The 12,190-nt window shown below is 35.9% G+C and overlaps 1 protein-coding gene across 1 annotated transcript in view; it reads left to right on the forward strand.

Annotated features, from left to right (window-relative positions):
* OFCC1 (orofacial cleft 1 candidate 1) overlaps positions 1–12,190 on the forward strand; it is a 332,335-nt gene that overhangs the window by 12,677 nt on the left and 307,468 nt on the right. The window contains 1 exon segment of the mRNA XM_037844751.1: positions 9,458–9,544. Within this exon segment, the coding sequence (XP_037700679.1) occupies positions 9,458–9,544 (87 nt within the window).

The raw sequence follows: 12,190 nt of genomic DNA on the forward strand, positions 1-12,190 counted from the left end.
AAGTTTACTTTCCTGCCTTCTTTTTAAATGGCACAACAGAGTTCTAGAACAATGTTTGTCTGATTGGCAAAAGAGCATTTTAATCAAATGCTTGGGTTTGGGGAATTTCAACAGAATAGCAGAGTTTAATTTATTTTCTTGTCAGAAGGAACTGCTTACTTCCAGGTAGTAAGACAGCTTTGCCCAGGAAATCAGCAGAATGTCTGTTTGTAACGTCTTTTTCTGTTAATGTTAAAATAGAAGCCACTGATAACACTTTACCGACTATTAGGCATGATTAGTTTTACAGCTTCTCTTCAAATTGTTGTTAATGAACCTTCTATTGTATGACTTTGTTTGTAAAATAGTATTTTACTGAATCCATCATAGGTAGTTGGTTGAAGAAAGACTCTTTACCTTAATATTTGAGTCCATTAATGACAGAGGAATCCACACATTTAAACCAATTAGTTTATATACTAGTGAAATTTATGTATCTTTAAGATAAAAATGTGGACACAGGAATCTGTAGTATGGTGAAAAGGATGCTTAAGTATCTTAGACTCATAGACATATATGGAAGGAGAAATATATGGCTCATTTTATAGAGGTCCAAAGACTTTTCTAATAGAAACATAGCTGCTTAGTGAAAGAACTAAGTGAGAAACTCTCATTTTACGACACTTCAGTGATGTAGTCAGTGTTTTACTTGGACAGGTGATGACATTATTTACCTACATCCTCTTAAATAGTTGGTGAAATTTTTTTAAGGGTTTTGTGTGTGTGTGTGTGTGTGTGTGTGTGTGTGCTACCAGTATATGAATGACATTGCACTCTGTCAGTGAAATTCCATATACATTTCAAACTTTGGCCACCATTTTGTAATGGAAATAGTTCCATTTCCATCTTAAGAGCAATTTTATTAGAAAAGTTTTTTTTCATGACCTTGGTATTTTATGCTTTTAGCATACATTAGCCTGTAGTTTCCAAATAATTCCACTTAGAGTTTCATCCAGATACTTGTAATTTTCTGTTAAAGAGAAGCAAACAGAAAATAAGATTTTCTTTAGCCTTCATCCATACTAACTGACCACAAACCTTATAAACCCTGCCTCCCCCCCCCTCCATGGGTAGTCCTGAAATCCTTTGCTTCATGTGATACAGAATTTAATTGTCTGTAAATTATCAGATTTTTTAGAGGAAAGGTTATTAATTAAGATTGCCTAAACTAAATCTAGTAATCCATGATACTGATTGCTTTCATATTGAAGTGGCCTGCATTGATGAAAAGCAGTCCTACCTGATTGAACTCTTGAAGACAAGACATAAAGATAAGTAATTTTAGATCCATGAGGACAGCCTATTTTTAAATGAATGAATACACAGTCGGGAGGACTGGGGGATGATTGATGTTGAATATCAGTCTCTTTGTAATTTGAAAGGCAGTATTCCAAACTGAATATCTAGATTTGCTTACATGTTGTCAGCTTCAAACTTGAAAGAAAACCTACTTTGGTATGACTCATGGAATACTTTTAAGTATGGGTGAATAACAATATATTTATACTTAACTTTTGAACTGCCACAATTACTGAAGTTTCCTAAGATGGAAACATCTTCCTATTTAAAAGTTGGGCACTTAGAAAAATGCTTTAACTCTTTGAGGACTCCAGGTTCAGCAAGCATGTGATATATTAAAGCCTTGGGGTATGGCAGGAAAAAGCCCTGCAGAAATTAAGCACAAAACAGCACTCCAGTGGTTTGAAAGTTAAAGTGCCTCATAATTTACCAAGAGGAAAGGCCTTAGGGGAAGAAGGTATATGGCTCAATTAATTAGAACTTGCTAGCAAACCTCAACTATTACCCTATTTAGATTTTCAAATCACTGCTCTATCAAATACCCACAAGATTTGAAAAGGAAGTAAGAACAAGCAGTTGAGAAAACTAATTTGTCCAACATGGAACTGGTTCTCAGAATGAAGTATTAGCAGCAGGCCAGTTTTCACAGATTTCCCTTTTCTTCTTTATGGAAAGGCTAATGATATCAATTTTTTCTACCTCCAACTTGCTGTTTTGTACCCTTTAACCATAAGCCTTTCAGTGATGGTCTTGACCACCTATGGATTCCCGTGAAGATCTATTAAGAATGTCTGGAAAACTGCTTGTGCATTAATTTTTGAAGGTTATCTGGAACTTTATTCAAGGTTTTGGTTTTTTATTTATTCATTATATCTTCTAAGTGGCTATTCTTGGCATTATAAATGTTATTGATTCTTATTGAATGATCTCTGATTGTTTTTCAAAATATTATCCAAAAAATACCTGGTTTGTTTTAAGAGTTTTCCAGTCAAATCTCTTGCATGTTTATGGCATGGAATCATTCTGTCTTCAAAAAGAATTATCCAAAGTCTAATTATTTTCAATAACTTCAGCTCACATTTTCCCTCATTTTTGTCCTGCTTTGGCCAAGATTTCTAAGAAAATGTTGGATGCTAATGTTGACAGTGGGTACCCAAGTTATAGTTTGTATTTTTGTCATTAGGGTTTGTTGGTTGGTTGTGTTTTGTTTTGGTATTTAATATAACGCTGACTATGGTTTAAGATAACCCTTCTTTAGCATATTAAGATGTATTCTTATATTTCTCATTTCTCTTAATTTAAAAGTTGTTTGTCAAATAAACCTTTTAATAATAGCATTTGAAGGGGATTTAGTTCAGTAGAGCCCTTTTGAGTTTGGCATGGGTCCCACTAACCTATATTCTGTTACAGCTGCCTGATTTCCACATTCAATTTCATACATTTCTGTAAATGATCTGGCCCTATGGACCTAAAATATGGAGTGTTCTCAAAATTTTTAAATCAAGTTCGTGGGGAAAAAATTTAATTAGAGTTATCTAGGCATGCCTTTAAAAGAAATAATGTTCAAAAATATCCCAAAGTCTGTAAAATTCTGGTGTGTGTCTACTGTCTTAGAATATAAGTTGTTTAGTTATTTAGTTTGAATGCAGGACCTGTGTTTATTTAATTTATGCTATATGATAGAAAACATGGTGATTGGCGTAAAAAGACAAGATGAAGCAGGTGGATTCGTGGGAAAAGGAGAAGGTTGTAGCCATAAAACTTCCCGAGGAACAAAAAGGTGCATTGAGATTTTCTTCCTCTTTGGAGCTAATGTAGCTGATTTGAAAGGAAGTGATTGCCTCATTGAGTTAAGACACATCTATGATTCCCACTAACCTTTCTCCACTGGGCAATTTTACTCTCACTCTTCTAGTCCTCAGGGAACTGCATCAGTGCACACTGGAGGATTTCCTGCCCAAAGTTCATGTGCAGTGTAATTTGAGTAAAAATCCTGATTGTGGTCTGGGCTGCTCTGAGTTAAATGATAGGAAAACCTGATATATGTGGATGGGAAGAAGACAAGTGCTTGTGTTTTCCTCCCTCAATTCAGTAAAAAAATAGCACAGGGAATTCGTGAACTGATTTCAAACATTTAACAGCTAATGCTAGGAAGCTAGAAGCAAAAAAATTATTGACAAGACCAATTTACTGATTTATTAGTGTATATATCACATCCAATTGCTTTAGCCTAGCACCATACTTCATATATTTACTCAGTTTTCAGATTATTCATCTGCATATCACGAACAGTTAAGTATCAGCCATGCTAAAACCTATTGTGTTTATATTGCTAAATGCCCTACTTTGAATTTCTCAGTGGGTCTGTTAATTTTCCTGTGAGATGATTTTAGATATTTCTAAAAGCATATTTTGAATCATTGAGACACTTTTAGGAATTTGCCCTATTAGCAGACTACCTTCTGACTAAATGCACCCTATCCTAAAACCATCTCACTTTACTAAATCTTGACATTGTTGCCAAATTTATAGTAGATTCCATGTGTTTTACCATCTTAAACTCTGCCTACTGTGTTTAGATTATTGGCTTACCAGGACAAGATATACCAATTGAAAGGAAGAATCACTGAAGTATTTAATAGCAGGTTCATATATGACTCATAGGCTGATTAATGTTACAGCAAGCAATTGGCAAAATTAGAATAAATTTACAAAATAAAATAGTACAGTATAAATAATACATTATAGCTTCAATATCTCAACTGTCTTGATAGCATAGTGATTTAACCCTGAGTTCCAGCTGTTGTTTGAAGTAAAGTTATATACCATAGATAGAATATTTCTTTTTACTTTCAAAATGTGGAGTGAGTGCTTGAAATAAAATTAGGTGTAGGACCAGTATTGTTATGTATGAAAGTATGTGCATGTTTGTATGCATCTTAGTTGAAGCTTTCATATTTCAGAATATGTTTTTGAAGATTCTATGTCATCTTCTTTCTCTGTGATTGGTATTTTATTTTGTGCACTTTGATCTTCCATTGAAGATGCTTGGGATGCTATTTTCTTCTATGACATTCATTGCTTTGGTCTTTTTTTAAAAACAGCTTTATTGGACTATAATTGACAATAGATTGCATATTTAAGGTACACAATTTGATGAATTTTAACATATGTATATTTCCGTGAAACCATCACTATAATCAAGAAAGTAAACATATCCATAAAAGTTTCTTGTGTCTTTTTTTCATTCTTGTCCCCCTCTAACTGCCCCACACTCCTGGGTCCCAGACAGACATTGGTCTGCTTTTTATCTTATGATTTATTCTTAATTCTCCATTCTTGTTGAATATATAATAGCATAAATGCAGAAAATAAGGAATTTGGAAGTTGTTAGTGAAAATTATTAGGTAAATAGGTTAGTGGATCATTATATTAGAGTTCAGTTCTATTTTATTGATAAATTGAATTTGCTTAGCTATTCCTGGGATGATTTAAATTTTTGCTGGATTATCTATTCATCATTATCTATCTATCTATCTATCTATCATCATCATCATCATTATCATCATCTAATCAATCTAGAGCTCTGTGAATCTCTATTGATCTTTTTATGTATAGCATATTGCTCCGAACCACAAAACCATTCTTTGCTTTTCTTTACTTCTCTCTCTTTTATCATATCCCACATCCTCTTATCAAGAAATCCTCCTAGCTCCACTTTCAAAATATATCTAGCATCCAACCCTTGTCACCACCTTCATTGGTAACATTCTGATTAGAGCCACATCTTCGTTTGCCTGGGGGATTTTTCACAGAAGCTTCTTGACTGGTCTCCCTTGGAGTCTTGCCTCTTACAGCCTGGTCTTGGAACAGCAGGCAGATTGGTCCTCTTAAAAATGGTCAAGTCGCTTAAAAGGTGATCAAGTCATTCATCTGCTCAAAGCCCTCCAATGACTTCTCATGTCTTTCAGAGTAAAAGCCAAAGTCTCTACAATTGTCTGCAAGACTTGGTGTGATGTGGTTCTGTCTTAACTCTTCTCCCTCTTCCACCTTGTTCACTTCTCTCCTTCTACCCTGGTTCTGTAATTGTTCTTCTCACATGCGAAGGATACTTCCACCTCACACATTTTGCTTTGTCTGTTTCCTTTTCCCAGGATGCTTTCTCCTTAGGAATCCATATTCCTTCAAGCCTTCAATCAAATATGATCTTCTTATTGAGGGCTACCCTGAAAATCTACAGCTCCCACTCCACCCTGCATGCACGATCATCCTTATCCAATTCGTTTTCCCTAAATCATTTATCGCTGTCTAGTGAACTATAAAATATACATATTCGTTGTGTTTATTCTTCCACTTCTTCAGTAAGGGGAAAGATTTTGCGTGTCTTGTTTTACTGATATATTTATGTAATAAGCATGCTATAAGAATGGTTGAATGAATGGATATGAAATATCTTATCAACATAAAGTGACATTATTTAAAAATTTAATAATAATTTTACCAAAAGCATTAGTTAAACTTGATTCTGGGGTTAGTGAAGAAGTTTGCATTCCATTGTTTACTTTGCTATGTTGTAACACTAGGAGACGGAGAAAATTTGAGGATCATCCCCCAACAAAACATGCTTACCTATGCTTTTATGTGTTTATGCCTTTGTGACTTTGCCCCTTTGTCCATGCTTCCCCTTGTGTCAAAAATTTCTCTCCTCTCTATTTTCAATTTGGCCAATTCCTAATCACCTTTCATAACTACTTCTGGTAGTATTTCCTGTAGGAAGTCTTCTTTGAGCTCCCCAGAATGGGCTGAATTCTCTTCCTTTATACTCAGACAGAACTCTGTGCTTTACCACAACAGTATAGTATAACAAATCTTATGTTTTCCTTCCTCTTTCTTTTGGGAGGCTATGTAGTGAAGGCAAAGGCCCTATTTTTGTGTTTTGGTACTTTTTAAATTCAGACATAGTGTTTGGTTCCTAGAAAGAACTTGAATAAAAAGAAAAGAATGGGGAGTAGAGTCTTAAGGAGAAGAAAGCGAGGGGGAAAAAAAAAAACCAGAAAGGAAGAGAGGAATAAAAGGCAACTTTAAAGGGTGATAACTGGTACTCCTCATGTTGATAGAAAGAACATGTAGATAACGAAAGGTTTTGGGCACTGAAAGAGATTTCCAAGAAATGTTTATTTGATTAATAAATTCAGATAATATTATCAGCATCTTGTTAGATCTATCTTAGACACTAGGGATGCCCTAGGGAACAAAAGAGGTGACATCCTTGCTCTCATGGAGCTTATATTTTAGTGAGGGAGAAAGACAATAAAAAATATAATATATGTAAAACAATACATGACACAGTAAAATGTAATGTAAAACTCCATATCAATTATAAAAATATATGTTATATATAAGTATATAATATAATTTGGAGATGTTAAAAGGGAATCAGTGTGGCTCACTCTTTATCCAGTGTATGGACAGATGAGTGGAAAAATGGGGAAAAAATTAAATGAAAAATAGGGTGGGATGAGGGCGATGGAATGTTTTAGGTATTTTTTTTTACTTTTATTTTTATTTTATTTTTTTGTAGTAAGGAAAATGTTCAAAAATTGATTGTGGTGATGAATGCACAACTATATGGTACTGTGAATGATTGTACACTGTGGATAATTATATGGTACGTGACTATATCTCAATAAAACTGAATTTAAAAAAAAGGGAATCAGCACTAAAAGTGGCAATGACTGCCTATTTGTTTGAGCCTCATAATTCAGTAGAGGTAAAATATTATAAGTTCTGCATCCCAGAATGCAAAATGCAAAATAAATCACTCCCAGAGTGGCATTTATAACTCACATGAGTTCATCAACCCATACTGAATGTAGAAGGGGCAATTTACATAGATTCAAAAGTCACCCATAGAAATTTAAGGAGGCCTGTCTCCCCATTTTGTGCCAGAAGCATCGAGCTCTGCCAGGAGGCTTCACAGTTTGGGAAAGATCCCGCATACGGATCTCCTTCGTGCACAGCCGTGCTAGAATACAATTTCCCAACTTCAATAGAGATGAAAATGATTTGAGAACCTAAAACCAAGCAAATTTCTCTAGATTTTTGGTTAAAAATGTCTGAATTTTGTTTTACTCTCCAAGCCTAGATTATTGTTTTAGTTTCTTACCTGCTAAAGCAAATGCCATGCAATAGGTCAGCTTAAACCATGGTTTTGAGGCTAGGGGTCCAAATCAAGGCATCTTCAGGGTGATGCTTTCTTCCTGAAGACTGGCGTTCTGGGGCTGGCTGCTGGTGATCCTTGGTCCCTGGCTCCTCTGTCACATGACAATGCACATGGCGGCCTCTCCTGGCCTCTCTCTTCTTTTCTGTGTTCTGTCAACTTTCAGCTTTTAACTGCACCCTCTGTGGCTTTTCTTTTTCTCTCAGTGACCTTCCCTGTAGGGCTTAAGTAATAGGATTGTGACCCATCCTGGACCACACCTTACCTGAAGTAGCCTCATCAAAATGTTCTATTAATAAGGGTTCACACCCACAGGAATGGAGTAAGTTTAAGAACATGTTTTTCTGGGGTACATAGCTCCAAACCACCACACTTTTCTCAGCATTATTTACAAAAAAGTTAGTAAGTTTCACTAGTTAAAGGATTTGAATTTTGTATTGGATTGGGGGAGTTTCCAGGGGAAATATAACAGTCATTCACTCTCTACGGCATTTTAATAAGGGAATACCCTACCGTTTTTGTATTAATATTGGTGAATTATTTTGCCAGCACATGGAAGAACGTACTTAGGGTGTCACAGTGCTTTGTGATAGAGAACAAAAAGAAAAACCAAGCCAAAAACCAAAAAACACTTAGCATGAATGAAGTAGAGTGGCCGTGTTATGGCAGCACAGGAGACTTGGATTACACACTGCCAAGAATCTTACCAGCCTCGTAGTTGTTGACAGATAAAGTAACAAAAGTGAAACTCATTTATTTTTTCTTTATTGAGACCTCAAGGTAAAGCAGACTTTCAGTTCTTGTACTTGCTGCATTGACAAAACAGAGACCGACAGCAAAAATGTACCAGTCTAGAAGTATAAATGAAAACCAAGGTTCATATCAAAATCTCATTTAGCCTTGGAAAGGGGGCTGCTGTTTGGATTATTTTTGATCCTAAAACAAATATACTATGGAGTATCACAGCATACCTGGCATGTATTTACCCTTCCCTGCGAGTGATACTTTCAAAGTTATTGTTGCTTTTAGTCCACAATGCTTTATTTCTTTTGCAGTGTTTTAAGCAACTTGAATTATCATCAGAATAGGTTACATTTTGCTGAATGCAAATTACTAGCAACAGACATATACATTTCAGTCTGCAGGAAGTATGAAACTAGATTTGGAAAATTGATAACAGACCTTTTTTTTTCCTATTATGGAACCAAGGCCAGTGCTATAGTTTAGCTAGTGGGATAAGGACAGAGTAAGTAGGAAATGTGAAGTGAGAATTTTGTTTTGTGTTGCTAATATTGTTCATGAGTCTTGAATAATATTTCTAGATAAATCATTTGTTCCTTCATTTTACTTAAGGTGACATAACAAAAAAGACTTGCAAGCAGGCTTCTTTCTTTCTTTCTTTCTTTCTATCTTTCTCATCTTTCCTTTCCTCTCATTCAGCACTGAATATGGAATTATTGCTATATTTCCCATAATTAGCACACTTTTTAAATTGGCTACAGAATTCTAGACACAACAATATGATGTACTTGGTGAAATATGATGAGGAAATAGGGACTTCTGTGAACTCCAAATATCATTTTACTCCAACAGTGTTCATTTCTTGAGTATATCCTTGAAACAGTTTGGCTTAAATTATTCTAAAGTCTCCATTTGATAATTTTCTCATTAATTTTTTTAGCAACAGAAAGATAGCGTGAACTTGTTTCTCAAATTACCTTTTCTGACCTTTTGCAAGATGATAATTACAAAAAAGGGAGGCCGGGAAGACTTGTAAAAAAAAATAAGCTTATAAAGTAGCTAAAATGGCCCTTCTGTGCTGGTGTCGATTTCAAAATTAACATTTTAGTTCATGTGCTTCTAATAATCACTGACCCTTACTTCATGTACTTTCCACAGGAAATGAATACAGCAGAAATTACTTTGACCCACTGATGGATGAGGAAATAAACCCAAGGCAGTGTGGGATGGAGGTCAGCAGAGAGGGTGAGCTAGAATTAAGTATGTAATTTTTGTGTCAGAATATTCTTTTCCATTCATGAAAATGAGGTGACAAAGATCACACATGCAGTTCAGTTTAGATTTTGCAGCTTACAAATTAAATGGTAAGTTTTAACCACTAACAACATGATGGGCAGTCGGAAGGTAATTTTTGATCAAGGACAGCAAGCTGGCCAGATGAAAGAAGCAGGAATCTGAGTTCATTTGATGCCACCGTAAGCAGTTTGGCTCCGTTGCAGGGCCTGTGTAGTATGGGTGATGAACACCATCACTTTACAAATAAATGCATCTCTGCTCTTTGATCTAAAATGAACATTCTTCATTAAAATGCGTCTAGCACAGGAGATTTCCACACACCTCGACTGTTGAATTCCTTTCACCAAATGCATGGAAACACCTGTGTTTTGAACCATGAAGATGCAGTGATACGTTAATAATTTCCTCTTCTACAATCTTGAGTCCAGTTGTGGTTGTAAAATAACAATTCAGAATTTCTCCTTATAGCTTGTACCACAATAGATTGTTTATCGTTTTCACAGCACACTCCTGTTTATAAAGGTTATTGACAATATAACAACAGTGACAGATGTTACTTTGGGTCATTTTCAACCCAGGAGATAATGTTCCACTGTTGTCCACCAGTCATTGAAGCTGCGCTTTTAAACGAGAGACAGATCAGGGTGAATTCAAAATTGGAAAATCCCGGACTTTTATTTATGCAAACACATGTGAGGGAGTTACTAATCCTGTTAGTAAAAGTAAACTCTGGGGAGGAAAGTCCATTGTGTTATCGACTAAAGACTGTCTGTTTTCGTTTCTTAGAGATCATAATGTACAGTTAGATTGGGTAGATTTTTTTTGCAATGTAAGAAATCTGTAATTTAGGAATGGTGGCTTAATAAAAATATGTTGAAAGAGTGAATGAATGGCTCTAACCCTGGACAAGTAAGTATTCTAAAATAGAATATCTTTGCCCATCTTTTCCATTCCCCAGGTTGGTAAGTATTGTGCAGCTCCTGAGGTTCAATTGGAGACCTGCTTTGAGAGCAGGCAAATCTTTCTCTACACGTCCACAGTCCCGTCTGATAGCATTTGCTGAGTGATAGAGATGGCCGCCTCACCAGGGGAGTGTTTTTCCTCAAGTCCCCTTTCTACTGTTTTGATTTCCATCTCCCACTTCCTTCCAACTGCCTCCCTACTTTTTCTTCTCTGCTTCCATTCCCTTTTCCTGTTTCTTTCTCAGTGTTTTTCTTTCTCTTTCTCTCCCTGGAGTTCTATATTAACTGAGATATTCCTAGTATTGTATTTATTGAAGAAGTTGTTATATGCCATGTTTTTTGGACAGGTTGAATACATTAGATTTTCTTTTCTGTCAAAAAAGTCAAGAAGCTTTATATTTTCATCTCATCCTCAATTTTTTTTTTCTCAATTATTTTTTTTCAACTCTTGGTTGAAAAAAAGCTTTCCTCCACTCTCCTAAATTCTCTATGAGATAAATTAAGTTTTGTCACCCCAGGACACTGTATATTCATATGACATAAATAGAGGTGCAGTGAGCCAAATGTGACTGTTAAAAGATCAGATTAGTATATATTTCTACCACTTCTAGAGTGCTTTTGTGAACAGGGTATAAAATGCACACTCCTTATAGCTACGCCTCTCCATGACATGTGGAATCCAGAAGATGAACTGTAAAGGAAACTCCATGTGGGTACTACATGTGTCCTGTTTATTCACTGCTGTATCTTCAGCAGTTGGAACCCCCTACATAAGAAGTGTAGGACACATATTAGTCCAATGAACCGACAAGGTGTACAACCTTGTACTTGTATACTAGCCGATAAACTTAATGCTACCAGACGCTAAGACTGTGGAGGTTAAACTATATTCATGGTAAGATGAGCTGCATTTTTTAGCACTCTTATTATCTAATGTAATGATATTATATCAGAAATTTGGAAGTATTTTTGAGGGGGTGGAATAGATAGTGGCTCTCTGACAAGGATATTTTGGAATGTGTTCGCTTTCCCCACATCATAATCTAAGTGTCCATAAAATCCTATAATGACTTTAAGTTGAACTGCTTAGTTTCACCAATGGATATTATATTTAGGAAAACTATTTAAAGGGTCCTATTTCCAGAAAATTTATAATACATCTTTAAAAAAAAGGGGACATGTTTGAGGTGTCTGGATCAGGTACCATCGGCAATTTTAGGGCTCCTTCCTTCCTTCCTTCTTTCCTTCCTTCCTTCCTCCCTCCCTCCCTTCCTCCCTCCCTTCCTTCCTTCCTTCCTCTCCCTCTTTTCTTTCTTTCTTGCCCATTCTGATTGATTGTCAAAGGCAGTGGTTCCCTATCCATTCCTGCATTCCTGCTCCCCTTCCATCCATTCTCACACAGCATACAGAATGATTGTCCAGTGGTTTTCTCCTGAATCATCTGTGGGTTCTCGCTTAGCTTCTCTAGAGCAAACCTGGGCTTCATATCTTAACTTAGTATCTCCAAACATCTGGCTTCGAAGCTCTCTTACGGACTCCAGTAAATGAATTAAGACCCACCTTGAATGGGCAGGGTCACATCTCCATGGAAACAATCTAATCAAAAGATCCCACCCACAATAAGTGTGTACTC

This window comes from Choloepus didactylus, chromosome 7 (assembly GCF_015220235.1).
Source record: "Choloepus didactylus isolate mChoDid1 chromosome 7, mChoDid1.pri, whole genome shotgun sequence".
Classification (NCBI taxonomy): domain Eukaryota; kingdom Metazoa; phylum Chordata; class Mammalia; order Pilosa; family Megalonychidae; genus Choloepus; species Choloepus didactylus.